The sequence below is a fragment of the Typopeltis vanoorti genome, chromosome 15, assembly GCF_054136105.1.
Source record: "Typopeltis vanoorti isolate ZY-2024b chromosome 15, IOZ_Tvanoo_1.0, whole genome shotgun sequence".
NCBI classification, from domain to species: Eukaryota; Metazoa; Arthropoda; class Arachnida; order Uropygi; family Thelyphonidae; genus Typopeltis; species Typopeltis vanoorti.
In genome coordinates, this window is record NC_143563.1 from 104,262,972 (window position 1) to 104,288,869 (window position 25,898).

A 25,898-nucleotide genomic window follows, 5' to 3' on the forward strand; every position below is an offset into this window, starting at 1 on the left:
ATATAGCAGAAACATTCTTATTACTCATTTGACAAATAACCAATTCTGGTGCATCTCAAACCAATCCGAAACATTTTTTTTCCTTTTCGAATGTCTTTGAATGACGTATATGTTTCTAATAACAACCCATTCATTTTTATACACAAGTCGACATTTTCACGATTCATACTAGCTTAGACTTATTGGTAGAAATGAACGAAAAGCCTTCTCCAACTTCGAGATTTAGTCCATTTTTAATAACTGCTACTTGAAAATATTGGTACATACTTGGAAGTGTGTAAACAACTGGCAGTGGTTCGTAGGCACTTGGATAAGAACAGGTAGTCGTATCTCTGTACTACGAACAACTGTCACTGTCATCAGCAGTTGTCGGTTGTTTGTGCCTCGTTACTACTGAGTCACCACACTTTGCATTGTCTATTGACAATAGCTATTTCATGATAGCTTTTTCTTCCTCTTTTCTGCATTTGCCATCGAGTATTCTTCTATAAATCTACTCATTTAGAGCTCTCATTTCGAAGTCGATCAGATAATATTAAAGGATCAAAATGGCTGTAGGAAAAAATGGTGCTTCCTATTAATATTAATATAGCAGTTTAACAACACTGAGTGTAGAATATACTATTAACAGCCCAACACTTATTTGCCATCCTGCTATAATTTGATCAGAACTAGGCGACTGATTCATCGTTGCTTATTTTACTGCTGTGATTCCTAACCAGTTATGAGTTGGATTTTTCTATACTACAAATGTTTGTTTAGTTAATATAATAATAAAAAGGCCAGATAAACGTAAAAGAAAAACAACGATAAAAAAACACAAATATCTTCTAATAAAGAAGATTATTAATACAAAAATAGGTCATTCACATTCATTGCGTGGCTTTATCCAACCCCTTTATAAAACTCATAAATGTTTCTGTCAAAATCATCATTCATAAATATGAATAATATTTATGATGTTTATAATATTTATTTAAATTATTATCTGATTTAGAATCCTGATAATACGCAAAACCAGGTAATGTACAGTATGTAGCTACCAAATATTAAGATTAAAATGCACCTGACGCCATTTCCGAAAATGACTCATAAACCTTATCTTTGATCCAAGTTCCCGTCGTTTAGTATGAGTGACAGAAAGGATTTTTTTGTGAACTTTTCTCTCGCTACGTCGTACGATTGGTCACTAGGGAAATGACGTCACATTTAGAGCCAACAGTATTTGAGCGTGTAACTAGATAAAGACTACAGGGTTCGTCCTTGTTACACTAGTAGCGTGTTCTTCTGAAGTGCACGTGCAGAAACTAGACATCGAAGTTATCTGCAGAAATTTTTTTCTCACCGATGGCGTACCACTTTGTTTTGGATTGGAAAACATGCACACAACCTACAAGAGGATAAATAGAAGAGGTCGTTGTGTTTGTAGGTGAGTTAACGTAGATTAGTTGAGGATTTGATAAATTAATAGTTTAATTGTTAAACACGCATGAAGTTCGTATACAATTTCTTTAGAATGATAATGCAAAAATTGCACATCTTGATATTTTCATGCAAAACGAAAATACTTATTTATTATACATAAAGATCGGGGTGAATTGTAATTTTCGTTGGAGAAGCTCAAAAATATGTATTCCTGTCGGGAAAATAAAAACGACCCAACTGTTGCAAACTTCAGATCTGATAAACATCGGATAGTTTCTTTGGTAAAACTGTCACTGCTTGTTGGATATCATCGTTAGTTTTTAATGCTAGCGCAGTGAATTGTTAATATCGAAGAAGGGGCATTAATCTCTGCTTTGTATTATCTCACTTTAGTAATTGGGGATAAGGTTCAGGAAACTCAAAAAGAACATTCTTTCTACTGGAATCGGAAATATGCCAGTACAAAGAATGACTGACTGATGACTAACAAAGGTCAATACGGTCAGAATGAACCAAACAAAAGGGTGTTGGATGGCAGTTGGTAGTATATATCAATGGAGGAAGATTGAAACAGTTTTAATATTCGGATGATGAAGTGTTTTCACATGGTATTGTTATTCAGACATAAAAGTAATAAATAATACGAAAACATTAAGTGAAAAAGAAATCTGCTTAAGTTAAATTTTAAAATAATTTTTATTTAAAATAATAATATTCTACGATAGCTTGCATTTCTACAAAGTCAAAAACTATTCAGAAAACTTGTAGTATGGATAAGCACGGCAGTCATGAGCTGTGTGTTAATAATGTCACTTTTTTTTTTCTTTGTATCTGTACAAATTCAAAATACGAATCTGTAGTGTTAACAATAGTTTTTGCCCGGGAATTTCGGCCTAAAGTTCGAAACGGCTATTAGACCAGTAAAACAATCCCAAAATTATTATACCGCTCATGGGCAAACCCTTAAAGAGTGCAATGCCAAGGCATTTCGAAGGAGGTTGTATTCTCATAAGGCCTCGGTCGCTTTTGAAACTAAATTTCAAAGCAAAATATTTTTTTGCTTAGTTATAAAACAACCATAATTAATAATTATCTGTTTTAATACTTGACGCATGGAAGTTTTTATTTTATGCAAGCAGTACTGAAGTATGATTTTGGACGTGGCCATCCCGCAGACTTATTTTTTAAATTGATTTTTTTTTTTTTGTAATTAACAGCGTAAATATAGTCAGCAATATTATCTTTCGGATTTTTTTTAATCCCATACATTATATTCGTACAAAAATGTACAGTCATGTTGATTGTAATTTTTGTTTTATACATTTTTTCTCTTTGCTAAGTGTTCATTTTGTTTTAACAGACTTCTTGATGTTTGTAATGATCTCAAGCACAGAGCTTCAATAATACTACTACGGTTGAGCAGAATTTTGAAAAAAAGATGAATAATATTATTAACCAAATAAATATAATCATTTAATGTCTTTTTACAATTTTATCTTCTAAGAAGGCTTTAGAGGATTTATTTATTTGGTTGATAATACTCTCGTCCCGAAATCTTCAAAATCATGATAATCAAGTTTTTGGAATTGGATTGACAAAAACTGACCTAACATCGTCACCGGTAGATAAAATCCTGGCTACCGATGATTTTGAAGATTTAAGGAAGATAGAGTACTGCAGACATTTCCGTCGTCTCGTTTTCCCAAACCATAACTGGTATTTTCTGAAATAACATAAAGTCTATCTACAGTCGATTTCATTTTTCTGATATATGGAATTAATAAATAGTTTCAGAGAAGATAAAATAGCATTTATCTGCAAAAAATAAAGATGAACTCGCTACCTCGTTAAAAGGCTTAGAAAAAGATTTTCTTCTTCGAGACGCATCAATTCTCTAAAGCCCTTCTAGTTCTAGCATTGTGGAACCCGAAATATTACTTTAAAATTACACAGGCCTGTGTTCTTTCCCTAAAAAAAAAAAAGGGGGGGATTCGTTTAAAGAACTGAGTAAAGAATTTAAACGAAAAAGATGAATCTGTCTTTTTTTTTTTTTTTTTTAAGATTACTTTGCGTACAATCAAAATATGGTTTTAGCCACTGAATTTACTCATGCAGTGAGGGGGGCGCTGTTGGATAAGATAATTAAGTTAATCTGCCACCTAGGATACCGTTTTTGGTTGGAAAGACTTGGGATGCGAAGAAGAGCAATTCTCGAATGAAGAATTAACCTGTCTCAGGAGTGGAAAGATTTTTTTTTTTTTCTTCATACCATAACATACTGATCGGAGAACATGCAAATGACAAAAATAAGATACTGTGCTCAGCATTAATTACTTCAATATAATATTATGTAGAAATATTCAAGATTTAGCTTTTCTTTTTAAGTGGTGTAGACATCAGATTTCCAGACTCCTTCCTGACGTTTACTCAATCCTTGATTGTCTCGTCCAGAATAATAATTTAATGTGCATCAGACGTGAATCATGCTAACAGGTCTACCAGCATGAAGGTAAGCAGAAGGTTTTGTTTGCTGCAGATTGGTCAGACTTTGCCAAGTTTGGCATATACATATACCTTCCTTCAGGTGGCTCGAAAATTAATATCAGTAGCGGTTTAGATTTTCAAATTACATACTGCGATTTTGTATGATTGTTCTTAGATTTTTTTTCCCCACTTGTTTTCTTTATTTATTCGTTCCTTAGCTTTCCATCCAACTTCCTCAGACACAATTTTGCTATTAATTTAATGATATCAGGTGCAAGTGCAGTTCGAAATCTCATACCCTCTTCCACGAAATCTTAAAATGAATTACCGTAATAACAAAACATTATGTCGTTATCACTAGCCGATGCTTATACATTTGCTAAGATAACCGTTTTATCCATATTAAACAATCATGAGTGGGTTTTAATTAATCCCAAAATTTTGTTCGCCTAGTAGATAGCATTTCCACTCTACAATCAGTTCATTATAGATTCGAATCTCGATGATGACGTGGGTGGTTGAGAATATCTTCAATCTGCAGACGAGTTTCTTCGCTTGGTGTAAGACCAGCCTACTTAATGAAGGGCTGAAGTGGCTTAGAAACGTTTCTTTTGCTCTCTGTAGAGCAGTTTCCTAATTTTTTTTTTCTAAGCTTTAGCTTATCCACGATACTAATACAGATTGTTGACTTATAAGATCGTGAATAACTTGTGGTGACCGAGAAAATTCGGTTTGACTTTTCGTGACTTCCCTTTAAGTCTTGGAGAAACGTCTAAAGCCATGAAATATTTACAATTGCTATACATACAGTGAAATCTGGATGGCTTTTAACATCAGGTTTAGAAGCTAATCAAGTATTATACTCGTAAACTGTGTTTGTTTTCTAATCGGTGTACATGAATACGGAATGAAAAAAAAAACCGTTATTCAGAGAGAAAAGTTCTATAAATGTACGTGACTGATTAACGGGTTAGAAAAAACACGCGTATGGGCATGCTAAACTATGCTTACGCTTGGGTTTAATTAAACAAAAATAAACCGATTTTTGCCACCTCTAAAACTTACCGTGGACAAGCTGCAAAGGGATTGCGCTCCTATATTTAGGGCTTTGCTGTTTTCTAAAATAGGTTATATATTACATCTTCTTTTGTTATAAACTTAGCGATTATATAAATGTAAACTTCTGAGAACAAATTTATCGAGCGTCCATCCCCAGTGCACCCCATTTATTTGAAATTCTCCATGCGATAAATCTATTTTACAATTATCTTTTATTCTCCTATCCTTTTTATATGCATGAAATCCTATTTTATACACGATATATATAACTAATATTTACACCTCTCCTTCTTTGCTGTTTTTCTATTCACTAAGTCGATAACCAACATGTTCTACTTTACCTTTCCTCCAACCTTATCTCATAGTCAGCAATCCATCGTCCAATCTCAAGAAATTCAGTTGATTACTTTGCAGTGATCTATGTGAGTTCTCGTGAAAACAGTTTTTATGTATTTATTTTTTGCAAAGATGTAATTACTTCTTTATTTGTAGTTTTAGTGTTCCCATTACCGCAGCATTTGTTTGTGTGTCTTGTTCACTTTGTCAATGTGTCCACAGTAATATCCAGCATTTCTTCCTTATCGTACTTCGCATGTCTATTTTGCACTCTGACCAGTGGTGTAACTAGAGCTTTTGCTGCCCCTCCCAATACACCAAAAATACTACAAAAAAGTCAAAACGACGTATAGGAAAATAAATTAAAACGCTATGTTTATTTTTGAAGTAAAACTTTAATTTCAACATTCCAAAATGTTATATTTCTTGCTTTTCTGTTAGCAAAATCATCGATGACCTTGGCGAAGTCCATTTTATAGTAATGTAGGTAATTCTTAATCAGTTTTATTTAGAGAAACTCCTCTCATAACTAGCAACACTTACAACAATCGTGAGGAAAATTTGCAGCAGTATTACAATATTTGGAACTGAGTTCTGCAGATTGTATTTTAGAATTAACTGTAAAAGTTCAAAAAGGTTCAAAGCGCGGACCGTCCCCCCCCCCCCCACCTCTATCTACGCCACTAACTCTGACCCAGCATTACATTTTTCAACACTGAATTGACATCAGACTGTGCGCAGTATTCGAGTCGCTTGATGGGATACCATATGAGCTATGGTTATCTTGCACCCCAGTTGCTTCACCAGCAAACTGGGTATCCCTACAATATCATGCTGTCTACTCCGCTTCCGTTCAGGTTGCAACAGTGGTCCGCTCTAGTGATTCTTCTTTCTTAAATATTACACATATACCCTATTTTCTAATACCTATCTGTCAATCATCCTATAGACGCAGCCAATAGCGTTTGTTCTTAGTTTATATAATAGCTTGCTACCAAGTCATTTGGTAGGCCAAGCGACTTTGAGAAATATAGGAATATTTTACCGCATGGATCTGCCCTATCCAGAAATTATGTCGCTACAGGGAGTCGATTTTATGTAATTCCAATTATGTAATATTTTGTTGATATTACCTGTAAATCATTTATATCCTTTTCTTAGAACAGATACTGCTCTGTAATGCACAGTAATTTCAGTATTGTGTTATTTATTTTATGGAAAGGGATAATAACCAGTTGAGATGTTTATTGCATACAGTACATCCACTAACAAAAGCAGGCTTCTTGTGTAATCATGACCTTGGGCAACGGAACTACATGCATTGGCGGTTCCCACCGGAACAACACGTGACTGGTTCCTGTTCAGTAAGAAGTTCAGCAGTGTGACATGTGAATGTACCGAGGCTAAGCTATGAGATGTATTTTTGCCCTTAGGGCAGGCTATCAACTTCTACACGACCTGCATGAGCTTCAAAGATTGATGCATTGCAGTGTGTCAATTATTGTCTTGTTAAACAGTGAAATGTACGTGATGTTCCCATAGTTGAATAGAATATAACCAACAATGTGCGTGATATAATTTTGCTTACATGGTGATGCAATCACAGAAATGTTAATTTAAGCCAAGCCATGAAATGCATACAGTGTGAATAGCATAGCTTGATGAGTATTGTGTGATATGGACTGAAGACTAATCATCGTTTCATTAAACGACACACAACAGTCGATTGGACTGCGCATAACTGATTCATATAGCAAATCCTCATATTTGAAAAGCGCTACTGTAATTCCTCCTCGCTCACACATACATTCACCTTCAACTGGATGGTATGATTCATGAGATGTGAGTAGTATTACTCCTGGCAGACGTCCTTCGCTTTAAAAAAATTCCCCAAACAATTAAGGACATGACGAGAGTGTATTATACTTGTAAATTGTGTTTGTTTTCTAATCGGCTTGTGCAATATACAGGATGAAAGTTTTATTCGAAGAGACGTTCTATAATCGTATGACACCGACTAACTCAGTTGTCAGAAAAACTTATAACGGAATCACAACGGATTCAATTCCCTTCGACCAAAGGGCGTCGTGCTACCACTTCACTATACTGAAAGGGTTATACGTGGAGAATAAACTGCCAGCAATGAGAACCCTCTTATTAAAGAAGAAAGAATGAAAAAAATACTGATAACCGAGAATTCGGATTTGCATTTCCTAGCTTGATTTCAGCATAAGGCTTCCTTTGACCTTAACAACTAATTTTAAATGGTTTGATTGCTGATACCGCCCAAGAAAATTTTAGTATCCCCACTTGTCTATATATATATATACATTTTATATGTGAATCCCTAATAATTAACTAATCCGTAATACTTGGAGAACAAACTTTGAATTAATCAAATCACTAGAAATCGGTAAGCAGAATAGTGTTCCTCAATGGGCGAAAAAAATCATCTGCCGCCAAAAGGCTTTCCCAAACAGCCACGCTGCAACGGAATTCAAACCCACATCCACTGGACATAACGTGGTACATGTCAGGAATTGATAATGGTGAGATATATGATCATAAAATCTTGATTTTATCCTTAAGGTTGTGATACTGTGAATATTACAAAATTAATTTAACATTATTATTTGCATCCTATCATTTCATTTCAAATTAATCTGGTATCTGTAAGTACTCCACTATTGTAAAATCTTACATTCGATATTCTAAAGCTGTTAACGGCATCAACATGGGTCTTGGTCGTTCAGTGGCATCAAGTACGGTTTGCTATTTTATTTAATTGACCACCCCACCTTCTTAATTTGCTAAATTACAAAAAAAAAAAAAAAAAAAAAAACTGATGCCTTTTATTTCAAATGGACAAAAGCTGCTTTAGCCCTAACTTTTTGATCTAATATTTTTAATCCTTCTAATATAATATCTTCATTTTTAATGATTCTTCCATCGATGTCATCTGTTCACAGTTAAGTTTTCAAACTGTCACATTTGTGGTCTGCAGTCCATGATGAAAGAGTTCTAACAGAATTCATAAGTCAAAAATTGGTTTCAATTCTGTTTATGAATTGAAAATTGTGAGATACCGGTCTTCATCCTTCAGCCCTCACTGATAGAGCCCAAACATCAATGAATTAAGGCTTTTGGTAGGGAGACAGGCAGTCACCTCCATTTCATGGGCCTAAACCCTGACACTTGTATTACTGTATGTAATAGCGATTTCTTAGGGTTATTTTTATTTATTTTTTTTTTAAGAATCGAGGCTGAAATCCCAAGTTTCTGAAAAACCCTACATGCCCATGCTAAACATCGCCTAACTCTGAAACTGTCTCTTGAAAGCTTAGAAAAAAAGTTCCTTCTAGTCAGCAACTGAAATCGGTTTTCTTCTGACAGCCTAGCTCGATGGTAAACAATCGCCATTTTCACAAGGCTCCACAGGCTTCTAATTTGCAGTGTCGAATTTCTTCTAATCTAATATCTTCTTTAACGATTCTTCCATTGATGCCATCTGTTCACACTTAAGTTTTCAAACTGTCATATTTGTGGTCTGCAGTTCATGATGAAAGTTCTATCAGACCTCTCAGAATTGATAAGTCAAAAATTGGTTTCAATTCTGTTTATATTTTTTAATGTTTGAGAATTTCTCTGTATTTAGCTGGCTTCCCCTCCCCACCACACCCGCTTTGTTTATTTTGTTACCTATTTCCATTTGTACGAGTAATTTGTAGTGCTCATTTATTAAAAATTGTGTCCGAATAGCAGATATGGTGCTTTTCAGTTTTTTTTTTTTTTTCAATATCATTTCTCTATTTGAACGTGGATTCATTTCCTGTTCTCTTTCCAAGTATAGATCTTCACCATGATTCATTTTTCCTTCTTTTTTTTTTTTTACCTTGAAAAATGACCGAAGAAATACTCTCGATTTAGTCATCTTTATCTCGGTAATGCCAATTATGTCGACGTATTTCTGTAGTTCCTCTGTTAGCTCCATCTATTATTTATTAATGTCTTTGATGGTGCGCGTGTATCAGTAAACTGTATATACACCGTATGTATGTATTCATAGGCTTATTGGCTGAGTCGCCGGACAGGCAAAACGAGTAATTTGCAGGTGTTCATACGTCTCGGTAAATGTTATGCCTCAGTGCATGACAGGTCGATTTTAAGGGGTAGTCTTCAACAGAGAAAAAGAAAGAAAAACAGTATCGCTAAGGTAATTTGTCCACTCATGAACAAATGTCATTGTAAAATTTGCATGAAAATGCAAAGTAAGTGGATTTGATTGCTACCTGTTCAAAATATCACTCGATAGTGAACGCTGGTCAACAGGATATGTTTTCAAGTTTAAATGAAATTACTTTTCGTATGCTTCGACAATCATTCAAAATATTCCTACTTCAGCACTTTTTCTGTATGGTGAATTCTGAGGCAATAGGGTCAGTCTTGTCAATATCTGTGTTTGCTCTTGACAAATGTTCTTTCCTCAACCCTCTATCCCTTTCCTAGGCTTCCCAAGCCTCTTTTTTTTTAGTATTGTAAAGCACTGCTCTATGATGCGAATCTTTTTTCCTACGCTCTTGAGAATGAGTCAGCGCTAGGTTTGTGGGAAAGTGTGTAATGAGGATCACTGGTTTCCTTTCTACCATCTGCGTCTGCATTTATAATCAGGGCAATACACTTCAAGATTGGTTATGTTTTGTTTTGTTTTTATTTTACCGTAGTTTTTTTCAAATATAATTTAAGTTATAATCATTCATTTACAAAAACGAAGGATTACGTAACACGTTTGACGGTTGTTGTCTATAAAAGGTGCAAAAATAGTTTTTCACTTCATCTGAAAACAACTTCAGTTAGAATCGGGTTATTAGCAGCATATGAGGTGGTGCTATTTTTTTGCCACAGCTGTACATAATGGATGCGAGTTCTGTGAAATTGTGCTCATAGAAAAATCATATAGCAGAAACAGGTCATTTCTTAGAGAAGATAATCGGAAAGTAAATGTGTGAAAGACGAAGATTTTGTTGCTTTCCTAAGCAATGTTGTAACGCCAGGGGACAAGTGTGATTGACGGAAGACCATTCTACCAGTGATAAAACATGCAAGGTTATAATCCAAGCTTCAGAGAGACGTAACTTCTACTGTATACCTAAAAGGAAAACTGGTTAAGAAAAGCTCTGGAGTGTTGCAATGGATACTTAGAGGGGTAACTCTGTTGTTCTGGTTGGTAGACGAAGGATTTAATTTACGTTAATCAGCAAATTCCTTGCTTCTCTTGAAATTTGGTCAGTGGAATTGAAAAATCGGGGTCCAGTTGGGATTGTGAGCATCAGTAACTGAGATAACTTCGCTGCTTTGGTAGTTGCATTGCAGGAAAATAAGATTCAAAGATAAGAATTCTTTTCAAATTTAGATGAGTGCTCCAGATGAAGCACTCATCTAAAAATGATACACAGTAGAACAAGGAAACTTTAAGCTAGAGAGATTTTTGAAAAAAAAAAATTCAAGATTTGGTACTCCTGTAGGAATATCAAACCCTTCCAATGCACACGTGCTGCCCTTGTTGTTGAAGAAATTATACGGATTATGATTTGGATAGTTAAGATGGACTGATTATCGTGGCCGGCTTCGGGATACGATTAGAAAGAGCAGATTCTGGTTTGGATTCTAAATGTCAAAGGTTATGATGCACATAATTTAGTTTGCATTTATACTGTGCATGTATTTAACTTTGAGCTTGGACTTTTGACGAACATTTGTTTTGTTAATCGCAATAACATTTGTTCTTGTTTACGAGAAAAAACAACAACAACCATGTTGTATTAAAATTGCTTTTTTTAAAGCATAAAAGAAACATCAGAGATGTTTCTTTGTGAGCATTTTAATAATTTTTAATTGTTGGAAGCAATTTAAAAATAAATTTTCTCCTTTGATTCCCGAAAGAAAATAAGTGAACCGAACGTTTTTAAGTTCTAGCATCTATTATTGGTAGGAAACGGTTAGATAAGTTCGTGGCTGGGCTGTGATATCTATAGACCTTATGAGTGGCGAGAATACGGCAGACCACCGCTTTCATCTCGTGTTTCTAACTCAAGTTGTTCTCTGAAATAATGTGTTCTATGGTCGATTTTTCTGAATTAAAAAAAACGAGTTTTCTGCAGGAGAAAATTGCGCTCAAGACGTATTAAATCAGAAACCGTTTGAAAAAAGGTCTAGAAAGAGTTCTTGTCAGGGCCTAGATAAAGATGAACCTATAATGGTTTATCCTTTTGGAAGCATTTTAATTCTTTAAAATAATTGGAAAATTTCAATTCTGGCTTCTCCTCCTCTTGATTACCTCAATTAGTCCAGAGTTTTATTTTTAATTTTCTGTCCATCATTTTCATATTTTTATGTTAACTTTTGTCATCAGACTCCTATTTTTTTAAAATTTAATTAATTCATTTATTTTTGTTCGCTCTGTTGTATGCAGTTGGTCGTAACAGAATTACTACCAGTAACTAATGATATTCCGTAAACTAACAGTTTGAAACCTAGATTTTGGCTCTCAACAGATTTATGCAAACCTCTCGCACGCTTTCCTGGTATCTCGACAAACATTAAGATGGTACCGCAGTTCTCATCACTCATCTTGTATCAAGCACGATGTGACAAAATTACAAATGGCGATTATCCACCCACAGAGCAGCTCAAGCCACGACTTCACCTACGTTTATTACATCTCATGTTGAGGATTAAAATCTGCTGACTCGTGGGAACCGTTCTGCTAGGAAATTACTTGTTCAAGAAGGCGTTCACTTGGAAGGATGGTATAGCTCTGCAGCATGTTTGGAGGAGCATGTTGCGCCTGCTACTGTCTTATGCAAAGAAGAATAACCGAGTTACGAAAAACGAAATCATGCAACATCATTGGAAAATATTCCGTTTTACACTTATGCTCGAATCCGAACCGTACTTTGCAGGGTTTCGAAATCAGATCCAACAGAATTGGATGGTTAAACCTTATTCCTGCAGTAGCCTATGTCTCTTTATTTCCGCCTCCGCATGAGACCGGATAACTCACCTACACTCGAAAAGCCCTTATGAAGGTTTCATAGATAGAATTTGAACTCGGGTCCTTCCAACTTAAGGCGCATCGTCAAAACCGACTGAGCGACGAAGGCTCTCAATCGAAAAATGTCTTGTTATTAATTATTCGCGATAAATTTTCTAGTGCGAATACATTCCGGTTAGGTTTGTTATTTGCTCTAAGCTGCAGTGCACTGCACTGTGTAATTCGCAACTCTCCTGACAAATGAATTTATAGTGGATGCAGTGTGAACTTACTGTTGTCGCTTCAAGTCATTCATACCTATTGCGTAGTGATGGCTACTTCCGTTCTTCCTCACCACAGAAACAGTTTCATGCAATTCTTTACACCATGCCGTTCGCTATGTGTTGCTCAAACAGATCTTGTCCATATTTCTATTTGCATTTCTTTTACACAATAATCGGAAACTTGATTTCGCAAGCCATAACAATAGTGATTTGAGTTACTGCAAGCAGTGCACGCAATGAAGTAAACGGGATTGTTTGTTTTGTGGGCTGCCCAAACAAGTATTTTATATATTTTTAACTCTTAGTTACTTTTATTTTTAATTGACTAATTTGATTTACATTCATGAGAGGAAAAAAATAGGCTTTTATTTATCATCTGGGTATTAATCCTTGCATCCGCCTATGTGCTTGATATAGTCTAACGGACACGTGAGCCTTGCTCCGAAGTGGATTCCATGAATGATGACAATGCATCTAATGAAATGTCCACCCATATCATCGTATGCTCAGGGTGTTGCATTGTGTTTCTGTAATGATTTTGGAATAGTAATCATGCATCACTTCCAATGGAAGAATGCCTTTTAATTTTTTATTTAAAATTTATTTAGTTTTTTTTTTCTTTTTTTTTTCAAAAATAATGCATTCATACGCAGTTATTTTTCGCTTTTACTGTATTTTTGAGTATTTTATGCCACTGATTTGTCTGTCAAGGACAAGAAAAAAATGGGGAGGGGGGCAACATTTGTGTGTGTATGTCAACCATGTCTCGTTAGTCCTGAGAAGTCGAAATTATCTTCTACCTTTTGAAATCGGATGGTTTCAATGTTTCTCTTTGGCAACATTATTCATCTTAAGAGGTTAATTGATTTGATTAGAATGAAAACTGTTTAATATTGTTTAGTTTACTATTTTTGTTTATCGTTCTGTTATAGATAATAACGTTAATAGGCTCAGCACAAGGCTACTAATCCACGATTCTAACCGGAAAGTTGACGATTGGAAAAATCATTCAAGTATGTTTCCACTGTTCTTTCGTAATGACTAAGAAGATAATCCCAGTTCTTGTAACAAGTAAGCAAACTTCAGTGTAGTAAGTTTTGTTAAAAGTGTGAAGACGGCAAATTAGAATAATGAAAATGTATACTCAGTTCTTCTTCGTTAAATCAAGTCTCTCAAGTGTATGCTTTTACTTTGGAGCTGTTCATTCAAGTGCGTGGTTAGTAGTGATAATGCCCTCTAGCTGAAAAGACCTTTGATCAAATCCCATCCACGACTCAAGGAACTTGTTTAGGAAGGCGGGTTAGCTGGTTTCATACGGATGTAACCTGCAGAGTTTTTCATCCCACTTGAGTCGAAACCGCCAGTGAACACAGTTAACAGACATAAGTATACAAGATGAACTGCCGTGCCATATTTTTGAAAATCATTCACCAAATTGGTTGAATGGAAGTGAACAGTTTCCCGTTTCATTTCACTAGACGAATGGGATATGTATAATGGGGTACGAAAGTTCACGATAGGAATCGCGTTTTTAGAAAGTGCAAGCTTTTCTTTATTCGCCCAGCAACGTTGTCTTTTGTAGGTTAGCAGCTGCTATCAATATTGTAAGTTGCTTGTGATAGCTGAAGGTGGAGGACTGGAGGACGAGGGTTTATTTGGGGAGAGAAACAGAACTAATAGAATAAAAGTGAGAATAGGGGTCGAAAAAAGAATACAAGGATTTAGGGAAGGAAATGAGGAAGAGAGGGGGAGTTTTGATAAAGTAGACTCCTTTTTTGTTCCCTGGCTTTGTGTGAACTACGTGTAACTGAAAGAGGAAGAGGTTGGGTCAGATATTCCCCTGCATTTAGAAGGGTGAGGGGGGGCGATTTTTTTAATAATAAAAAAAGGTTAAGAGTGATGCTCTGATTCAGTGTTTCATAACGGAATACAAATATGGAGATGCTTGTTCTTTTTTATTACAAAGAGAATTTATGATGGGGCATTCATTTGCTTATAGTAGTTTTTTTCTTCTTTTGATAGATTGGTTCTGAGCTATTGGGCCTCCTGAAGACTAGTACAATTTCGGAGGTGTTCCAGGCTCAAGACATGTTCTTTCAATTTAATTCTTTAATTAACTGGAAAGTAATAGGGCGGTCTGAAATGTTCTCGGCCTAACAATGAAAACACGAATTTATAATTTCAAAAATATTTTTATTTTTCAACATAATCTCCCTTAAGACTAATACATTTATTCCAGCGATGCTCCAGAGCCATTCTCTCGTCCCTGTAGTAGTTCTCAGTAAGATCTGCAAAATATCCCTCTACAGCTGCAATCACCTCTGGATTCAAAGAAAAACGCAGACCAGTGAGGAATAGTTTTAGTTTTGGGAAGAGATAGAAGTCAGAGGGAGCCAAATCTGGGGAATAGGGCGGATGTTCCAACAATTCATAGTGCAGATCCCTTAATTTTCCCATTGCCAAAACACCTTTGTGGGCAGGCGCATTGTCCTGATGAAAGATGATTTTTTCCTTCTGCAAACCGGGTATTTTCTCACGATTTTTTTCGTCTAGTCTGGTTAAAAAATCGGAATAATATTCCCCGGTTATTGTTATACCCTTTTCAAGATAATTAATAAACAAAATGCCTTTAGCATCCCAAAACACCAATGCCATGAATTTTATTCTTGTTAAAACGCTCCAAGCACTGTTCAGAGATTTTCATGCGAGTGCGTTTTTGATCTGCTGTGAGCAAGCGCGGCACCCATCTTGCGCAAAGTTTTTTCATTTGCAATTCTTATGCAAAATATATCCTACACGTTCTTTTTAAATGCCTATAGTCTCAGCAATTTCACGCACTTTGACTCGCCGGTCATCCAATACCATATTGTGCACTTGATCAATGATTTCCGGTGTTGTTACACTTTTTGGACCATCACGTGGAACATCTTCAAGGCTGGTAGTACGGCCAGGTTTAAACTTGGCAGCCCATTTCTTAATTGTCGAAAACGAAGGAGAGGAGTACCCATAAACTTTTATGAATTTCTTTTGGCGTTAAACCTTCTTTTACAAAGAATTTTATAATCTCATGATACTCAATTTTATCCATTTCAAGGGATAAAATGACTTGATAGAATGACTTGCAATTTCATACGGATGCTTATGATAGATGTACCAACTTAGAAAAAAAAATCTTGCTGATGATGTTGCCATCTATGGTCGAGGTCAAGAACTTTTCAGATCACCCTGGTACAGGGTGGTCTGAAAAGTTCTGCATGTATTATGAGCATGGTTTCATCGAAATATATTGGACTCCAGTTGGCATGCAATTTATATATGGTGAAAGTTGAAGTGGTATCCGGTGTATTGTGGACGTTTTGATAATACTGTATTGTAGGTATTTGTATGGAAAGATTACTATCTTGCTTTTGTTTCCGAAAGTGGTGTGCATTCGGAATAGGCTTTGGGATTTGATTGCATGTTGCAGATATTTTGGATGATTTTTCTTTACACGTGGAGATGGTTTGAAGTGAGTGGAGTAGCTATAGATATTGATAGGTTTATACGTACAACAATGGAGTCTGATATGACCGGTAATGGTGAGATTGAGGAAATTAATGGTGTAATTTCTTGCAGTTTCAAGGAAGAAATTTCATTTTATTGTATATGGTGAGAAGTTGGTTGATAGCTGATTCAGTGGGTATGGCGAGGATGTATCGGCTTTGGTATGTGCCAGTAGCGGTTTGCTGTGTGCTGTATCCATGTTTAGGTCTTAGTTTAGAAAGTTTTGTGTTGTTGATGCCAGAACCTCGACGCTAGTGATATTTTGATAGGCAGCAGCAAGTGAATACAAGGATGTTGCAGTGTCTTTAATTGGGATGATAAGGTCTGGTGGGTGCTCTCTGATGCAGAAGAGTGACAGAGTAGAAGGCTGATCACCTAGACAAACTTGGATGAGGTGAGGTGGTGGTTCCTTTAGGAAACGATTAGACGTATGGTTGGTTTAGTGATGGTCGATTGTATTTTTATGTAATAATCAAAGAGAAAGAAGTCAGAATGAACATAGTAGTATTTTGTAGGATTGCAAGGTTTACGACAACAAAGTTGTTTTATTTTTGTTTGTTTTTGTTTTTTTTATGTCCGTCTTTAGTTGGAATGGTCCTTTTCCTTGGTTGTTTAGGTATGGTATCGCCCACAACGTCAAGGCAGTGGCTTGAGGGGGGGGGGGTCCGCCCTGGGCGGCACTTTGCGTTTAAGAAATCTTGCTATACTGTCTATAGAACAGCAACTGAGTGATGAAATAGACTTCGACAATATCATAGACGATTTTGCTAACGAAAAGCAAGAAAAATAACATTTTAAAATGTTGGAATTAAAAGTTTTACTTCTAAAATAAACATAGTGTTTAATTTATTTCCTCATACAAGTACGTAGTTTTGACTTTTCTAGTATTTTTGGTGTGTATTGAGAGAGGAGACAAACTCAGGGATCACCCTGGGCGGTAAAAGCACTAGCTACGCCACTGTTAAGCAGTTACTATAGTTAATACTGGAATATCTAAAGATTTTGATTCGGTGGCCTGAGTGTTTTTTTTTTTTTTTTTTTTTTTTTAAGGATAGGAATTTTTTTGATAATTGCAGAAAGCAAAGGTTGTGTACAGATTAGTTTCGTGTTACTGGATTGTTCTTCTTTTCTTTCTTTTTTTTTTTATTCTAGTGCCTATGCCAAATATCAAATTGAATGGCTTAATAACGTGACTTGGAACAGTCAGCCGATCATTGGCTAATGATGCAAATGTATTAAGTTATTTCTTTTTTTTTTTTTTTTTTTTTTTTTTTTGTAATGCATAACTTTTCAGAGGGTTTTAGGAGAGCCATTTTTTATAAATTAATATGTAACTTTGCTATGAAATATATCAGTAGTTTTGAAAAATAATTTCTTTAATGTTACTCGTAATGCAGGGAATTCGTTGAAAGGAAGGAGATAACAGACAGCATTCTAGCCTAGCAAAGATGTCGAGGCTAGTTAATTAAGCTAAGTTAACAGGGAGACTCTTAGATGAGTGAAATTGCTCTGAATTTGTAAGTTAGCAGTTGCTTTATTCTGAGAGCGGCTGGTGCTAACAGTACAATTATAGCCTTGGTAAAAAGGAAAGTATGATGCTACTAGACTGTAGTTTGGTGTAAGGAAAGACGACTGTCGTAATTTTGTTTTGGTGTAGTTTTGATGGTTTCTTATGCTGATGAAAGTGTAAGGAAGATTAAGAACTGGAAAGTTCAATAAAAAATCAGCAAGAGGGACGCGATTCCGTAAATTGGACAGCTCTCAATTTTTGGTTTATGAATTCTTCTGGCATAGGAATAAATGAAAGAGGGAGGCTTCCCCCCCCCCTTTTTTTTTTTTTTTAGGGCATGAAGGTTGTTATTCTTGTTCCGGTTTTAAAATAGGACTAATGGTATGTAATCCTTTTTATATCAGAGAAAGTGTATGGGGATGTTACTGATATCACTTGTTTTTTGATTCCCTGGGAATGTGTATTTTATTCATTACAGTAGCTGTTTCTTTCTTTGGAATTTGTTTTTGTTATAGGTGCAGTAAGATTTGGTTAAATTTACTCAAATACACACATTAATAGAGTTGCCTATCTTAACCATATAAGTAATAAATTCTATATATTCGCTCTCTATTAGTCCATTTTGATAAGGTTTCACTGGTCTAATAAAAAGCGAAAAAGCCTAATATATAGACGCTTGGGCATTGCCTGTTTTCTAAGTTGTCTGCGCTATGGCAACTCGTGAATGTCGGTGAGTGTATTCCCGTAAGCTCTCTGGTCAACTTAGTTTTACGGAACTTTCATAGTTTCTACATTCGGCATTGAAATAATGCTGGATTTAATATCCACTTTACTTATACAATTGAGAAGCTTTTCAAATATGAAATTTCGTCAAATAATATCATTGTCTAACAAGCCACTTTCGTCAAAGTACCTTCATGCAAAAATTAGCGTCTCCTCTACATCTTTTCAGTTGACCGCGCTTTAATGTAACCCGTTTGAAGTGCTTCAGCATATCGAACTTTCTTCATGGTTCCAAATATGACACGCAATTGGCATAGAAGTTCTAGAACTGTTGAACAAACCATTCCTTTTGTATACTACTCGTCTTTAGCGAAGAGTTTAAGGTTGGTGGAACAAATTCTTTTCCTAAAGATCAAATCGTTGCTTGTTCTATTAACAACACGGATATAAGAAAAACATTAACACGGACGCAATCACTATTCACCTTTTGACATAATATTCCCGCTAGTAGGTGACGGCGACTAAATTCAAAGGACGAATTGTATTCGTACGAAAAACACCGTAATCACAAACACTGACAATCGCGAAGAGTATGTACGTGTGTAGTTCTTGATGTTGTGATAATAGTTTGCCATACAATAATACAAATTACGAAACGCACATTTTTCTGTGATTTAATACATACGTACGAAATACCTGTAGCATTCAGATTTCAGATATAAGACCCCTTTGATGTAACATCGCACCAGGAAGTGTCATTGTCACATAACAGGAGACTAGAATTATCCAGTATCAGTGTCATTGTACGAAATTAATATAATATGGCTATTTAGACAATAGTCTTTGGCATGTATCAATGGCTTATCATTTTTCCTTGAAGTATTCTTTTAGAATAATAAACTTTACTTTTTTTCAATTATTTGCAAGTTTTTTGTCATTGCTGTGGAGAAAATTTAAACGATTCTGAAAAACATGAGGATTTAAATCGTCCTCAACGAATGCTTTTTTTATAACATTTTTTTTTTTTTTATGAAACTTGCCAGCTTTGGCTTACATTAAAAGGCGACAGATTTAGAGAAGATGTTGTTATCATAGGATCGATCCAAATTTGGAATTCAGTCGTACAAACTTGAGATAGCCACTGGGTAGGCCATGCAAAATATGCCGATAACAGAGCCAAAGATGCAAATTTTCATAACGGACAGACAAGCAGACATTATGTATTTTTATATATTAAATAGATACTACATGGAACCATTTCGATTTTACGGATATCTAGCATACCTTGTTTGCTTATGCTAGGTAGTTTTCTTCGTAGACTTTTTTTCCAGTCCTTGTTGGGATCGGCATGTTAGTTTAGTTTTGGCATACACCTCAGTCCTGTTAGCTTGATTCACTGACGCGTGTGTGTGTGTGTGCGTGCGTGCTCGCGCATGTTCATGGGAAAGATTATTCTGGAAGAATGACACGAGTTGCTTTGAGAAAATAAACCGTGTCAATTCCGTATTGAGCCAGACTAACTTACCTTTACTCGAAAAACACTTATAATGGTTGAAGAAAGAAAGTACTAATAAAAGTCCAACATGGATTTCTGGACAGAGCTCGTGTCTCGTAAGTAATTGCCATACGAAGGCAATTACTTACCGAAGATTATATTCTCATAGGCACTATATGACAAGCAGTGAATGACCAAAGAAGAAACTAGCAACCCAGCAAAGGCAGACCAGACCAGACCATTAGATCGTATTTGAACAGAACTCTGTGCCAAACATGTTCAAGCGTCCTGTAAATTTAAACGCAACTTCATGAGTCTCTCCAAACCTTTCTATGGCTTGTGTCCAAAAGATAGGTGGCGAGTGGGATGGCTACAAGTTTGCTGTTCATTGAGAGGCAGAAACCACATGGATTGTTACTAATTAATGATGTATGATGCTATGTATTAAAGACCTCAATAAAGGTCAGAACCGGTCTGGGTAGTGGCCCCTTGTCTTTAATACATAGCATCATACATCTCCTCCAGGAGATGTGCTTTGCATTAAGGGTAAACTTTAAGAATAGTGATCAGAACTTATCCACCTTTACCACGAGTTGCCTTGACTTGCACTACGTGTGGGGTCACCTAGACTTGTAATACTTGCAGGCGCAAACTTGACTGTTTGCTTACTTGAGAAATGGAGTAAAACCAGGTTTAAAATAGCTTGGTATTTTTAACATTTATTATACCCAAGGTAAAATACTTTCTACATATATATATTATATATATATAATGGGAGTAATAGTATAAGGCATCATTTAGAACTTATATAAAGTTCGCTTCCTGTAATTCTTTGCAATACCTTCATTTGCATACCGATATTGTCCCTCTAATAAAAACCTATAACAGGATTAAAACAATGGCTAATGAATTATTAATGAGATTTCTCATTTATAAAAGCAGTCTATAAAACATTAAATACGCACAGCTCTCCTGCTGCTAGTGAAATATCTCCCATTTCAAAAACACGTTTGTGTCAGGATTTGCTTTTCTTAGAGAGTAAACGGTAGTTCTTAATTTGTCTTTAATTCAGTTCTGCTAACTGAGGCCATTGACAATATAATACAATAAAATGAGACCTCGAGCCACGGTGTCGCCTACTTAATACCGTAAGTCGGAGGGTGACCTAAAGGAAATTTGTAGTGGCAGCTAGAACCTATTTATTACTGGCCAGACTGTCAGCGTGTAATGACCTAGTCGTGCAGTTCTACTCTCAAGGTCAACCACCCCTGAGTGAATGCATCGACAGGTCTGAAAATATTCCACACACTTAAGGAAAGGGTGTGATACCATATTTTCAGGTCAGGTTCCTGTACGGTACAAGATTCAGTTTAAGTAGTTTTTTGTAAATGGATTTGGATTTTGTTTGCTTTTAGTTAATGCGAACCTCGTCTAAATTGTGTTAACTTTAAAAAAAAATTATATTTCTGTTTCGTGTGACAAAATAAATAGATAAATATAAACAGCATGCTTTGGGCTTCGTCTAGAATAAGTTATGCATTCCATTTGTTGTATGCTTGTTTTAACGTGAACTGAATTGTAAATTAGACTTCTTTTTAGATTGACTACAAAATAGTAAATTAAAAATATAAATAAAAAAACTTGACCCGTTAAATATGTAGATATTTAAAAAAATCGTGGTAACGTCGTTATCAGGCTTCGTGATTACAGGGTCCTAGACTTTTTCGTCGTAGAAAAGTTTATGTGGGAGTGGCTTATACCTAATAAAAAGTTTATTATTATACTTTTTTTTTTCTTTCATGGCAGTCTCGACACCCTCCAAAAAGTTCCTTTTGAATATCTGTTTATAAAGAAAATTTTGGCTAATGCAATTTCCTTTAGTACGCATACGATACTGGTGTGATATAACATCTGCAAATTTGTATGTGTGTTTAATATATATATGTATATATATAATAAAATTAAATATTTTGACAACAGTTGTTATGCACATTCCTCTCCACTATGATTTAAAACCAAATTGCTGCCGTTCTGGCATAAGCACCTTCTGCCAAATGAAGTTTGGTCGAAAAAAAAGCATAAAATAGTTTATTGGAAGTATTCATAATAAATTGTGATTATGCATGTTAAACATTTCATATCTACGTTTTTTTTGTAGTTTTTTATTACTAAATTTAATTTGTAAGCTGGCAAGGTTTTGTTGCTTAACCGCTGGAGTTAGTTTAGCAATCCTTTCAACAACACAACCAAGCATATTTTAAACAGTTAGTCTGGTTCCTCTTTTCAAATATTATGGTGTTTATAACAGAACATAGATTCACACAAATGATGAATGGGGGAGGGGTGTCAAAGCGGTATTCTGTTCAGTAATTTAAGTATCGGGATAATATATTTTTAATATTGCATTTGCAACTTTACCACTCTTACACGAGATTCCAGGTAATAATAAAAAGTAAGTAACCCTTATCACCTTAGTGCTATGGGTTGGATAATGTTTTAGAGAAGAAAGACAGCCTACTTACTGAAGGCGAGAATGAACATAAGATAGGAATAGTTTGCTCTGCACGATCTTCCTCAACGTATTCGTATACCGCTGATTTTGGAAGAAAAAAATTATCAAAAGCAGCGGATATATTAGCAGTCCTTGATTAGATAGTGGATCTTTGAGTATTATTATTACGCTTAGGCTACGGGTAAGTGCATTTGCAGGTATTCATCAAGGTGTCTATTTAGCGGGAACAAAAAGTGGGGTTTTGGTGGGGAAACCCTGCCGTATCCGTATGAGACTGAACTGCCAACTTTAGTTAAAGTTCTTATAATTGTTTCTGACGTCTTAGATTCGAAACGCAGGTCTGATAAATTGTTAATGGAATTCATTTCTGCAAGGATCGATAGGTGATTTATTTCCTTTTTAGGAGCCTGCTGGATTTTCATGAAATACCTTCCAAGGTGTAGGAAGCAACGAGAAAGGAAGGGAGTTTAAAATAATAATTTATTTTAGAAGACAATTTTACAGTACAAGTGGTAAATCAAAACCACAACTAAGTATTTTTAACATTCGTACAAATCAGACTTCTTCTGAATATATGACATGGAGTGCAATTCAGAAATATGATAGTAGATGATTTGTATAGATCAGATTCCAAATGGAGGTCAGGGCCGACTGGAGGGAGGGGGGGGGGAGAAACAGTACAAATATCCCGGCCGGCATTCCGGAAGAGGGCCAGGAACTCAACAATATGTTTCTGTATTCTGGTGGGAAGCAAAAAAAAAAAAAAAAAAAAAAACTTTCACTGAGTTCAGACCTCCTCGTTTCCGTCGGAAGCGAGGTCTGAACACTACTTTTATATTATGTTACGGAGGTGATAATTAATAACAAACTGTTATGGAAAGTGTACTGGGCTATTAGGGTTAAAAGTTCTGCACACATGTCAGTAAGTGCTGATTTCTCAGCATTTAAGATATAATCACAGATTCTCTACTCTTGTGTAGTTTATCATTTCAAGATCCTTTGAGAAAAGAGAAATTACATACAGTATGGGTTCGTTCAGAGTTCATTTTTTTTACTTCAGTTTCATCAGAAAGTTTTTACTTTTTCTTATAATAATCTCGAATTAAAATTATTTCTTTGTATAAAATAATTATTTAAAAAAGTATAAATAAGTAGAATCCTGGAAATATATATGCTTCTTTATATACAATATATTCATTCCATATTAATGCTATTATTTTAAAAGAAAGTAATTTTTTTAATTAACTTGCATGCAACATATCTTTATGATTATTTCACTGAAATGAGTCCCCCAAAGTCATGATTTAGTAGAATAGCTTGACATAAATCTACCACATTTCTTATTCGTTAAATATATAGAATAACAGAAGTTAAAATAAACTTAACTGAACTTATGCATCACTTTTTTAAAATCATTGATACTAAATATGGTTGGGTAGCCGTAATTTAAACAGAGCTAGAAACAAATAGAAAGTAATCTTTCAAAGAACCAAGGATGTGTGTAATTATAAGAAGCTACATTAGACGGATTGCCAACATCGTGATCTTCAGCTGGTAGTTATTGTGAGTACTCCCCGTTACATCCGGTTTTTCTCAACGTACACCACTCTTCTTTATTCTATTGTGTATATGTGTTCTAGACTAAGCACTAACTTCCGTTTCCTCTCTCTTTACAGCTCCCCGCAGCTTTCAGGGGCCATCAGAGTCAAGACCTGTGTAAGGGGAAAAAAGAAGCCAAACAATAGCAGCGACTGGTGAATAAGCGGGAAGTTCGTCTCAGGGTGGATAGCAGCTGGTAAAATGGGACTTCCAAGTGATGTGAGAAATAAAGTAATAAATAAACATTTCTCTTACTACTGAAATTTTAATAAAAATAATAATAGAAAACCCATTCAACAATGAAAAGTTATCGTGATTGTAAGCCCTCCAAAGGGACTCCTGAAACGACTGAACTGATTTATTCAACATCGGATTCTAAACAAGAAAAGGCAGTTAAAAAAATAATGAAGAAATATGATTCCCTAAGACGTTTAAGCACTCAAATGGAAGACTTGCAGATATCTTCTCAGTCTACAGAGACAGCTCTAGTCACGTCTTCGGATGCAGAAAACAGCGCAGAGCAAGAAACGGAAGGCATTTTGACTGAACACGATATTGTGCAAGTAGAAATCTTCTTCAGGAGTCATAAAACTTTTGTGTACGTGTGTCGGTGTTTGGCCAACCTGTATTTTACTTCTGTTGATAGTAACTTCAAACCTGGACACTGGAATTTAGCACGCACTGGATTGCCCGTGTTATTGCTGGATAAAGGTGAAACACGTGCTCGTACAAAACGATTGTTACAACTGGTGATAGCCGAAAAAGGATCAGGATTTGTGTTATGGAGCGATGTCATCGATAATCTGAGCAATTACAAAGTCCAGGAAGATTACTTTCATACACTTTTCTTATCGAAAGATCACAGGAAAATGGCAGGGATAAGTTTTGACAGTCTTAGTGCAGCTGCGGAGTTTTACGATCAAGTCAAACTTTTGACGTCAGATCCGCTCAATATTTCATTGTCAGTTCCAAAAAATAAAACGAATTCATTAAAGAGGAAATCGTGGAAAAGAAAACTTCCCAAGAAGTGCGATATTTCGAATCCCTGTTGTTTCCAGCATGTGACTCGAGTGGATCTTGACGACAGCTCTCGTTTATATAGCATGGCCACTTTCGTGTCAAATAGTGAGAAAATAAATTCGTGAAAGAATTTAGAAAAAGTGTTGATACACGCGAAATCCATATACAGTCATTCGAAGCAATTCATAACTGTCACTTGAATTAGAAAACCATTTCTGCAATAACTAGTGATTCGCTGTGATTGGAAAATATCCGTTTCTACTAAAAACACGGTTGTCTTCTAGATAAAAAGTATCTACATACTGGCATCGTAGCTCCATTGCCTAGTTTGTTAAATGGGCAAAATCTGTTCAGCTACTCAAGACCAAAACATTATAATAAAATAAATAAAAATAAAAACGTGGAGAGGATGTGGAAAAGATAAGTTCACTCTGTCATGAACAGTTCAAGTTGTTTTCACTCTGACAGGCTAAAAAATACGATAGATATCATATATGGTTTATAAATAAAAGCAAAGTCGATTTAAACCATTTTTTCATGATATTCTAATTTATATAATTATGCAACTACTGTATTGTAAATGGATGTTCTTAACAATTATTGGAATTAGTTTTTAAACCTGATAATTATAACATACTGCAATTAATTTGATATTTACTTTTGAATTTTATATGTTTTGGAATATTGCTTTTCTACAATAATTCGCGGATTCCTTTCCCAAAGCAATGAATAACAGATAGTATTTGAATGCCTGTCATGTAAATAAATTGGTAACTAAAATATCCAATGGAAATACCAAAGATTACTTTTCTGTAACCGTGAAGTTAAAGTATTAAGTAAAATAATCCAAATGACTAAATATTGTTGGTTTTATCAAC

General features: G+C 35.3%; 1 protein-coding gene across 2 annotated transcripts; it reads left to right on the forward strand.

The window, feature by feature from the left end:
• The first annotated feature begins 1,312 nt into the window (after nucleotides 1–1,312).
• On the forward strand, nucleotides 1,313–25,898 carry LOC150099049 (uncharacterized). Of its 2 annotated transcripts, none has more exons than XM_090405585.1 (2): nucleotides 1,313–1,429; nucleotides 24,078–25,898. In XM_090405585.1, exon 2 carries the CDS (start codon nucleotides 24,300–24,302, stop codon nucleotides 25,143–25,145), a length of 846 nt encoding a protein of 281 aa, XP_090261711.1. In that variant the 5' UTR covers nucleotides 1,313–1,429; nucleotides 24,078–24,299; the 3' UTR covers nucleotides 25,146–25,898. The 2 variants fall into 2 exon arrangements, 1 of the variants encoding a protein (XP_090261711.1); XR_016549529.1 differs by lacking the exon at nucleotides 1,313–1,429 and adding an exon at nucleotides 13,609–13,689 and having other exon boundaries at nucleotides 24,078–24,163.

Excerpts from the sequence above, each read along its gene's own strand:
- LOC150099049 (XM_090405585.1), top strand. The coding sequence starts at position 24,300 with ATGAAAAGTTATCGTGATTGTAAGCCCTCCAAAGGGACTCCTGAAACG.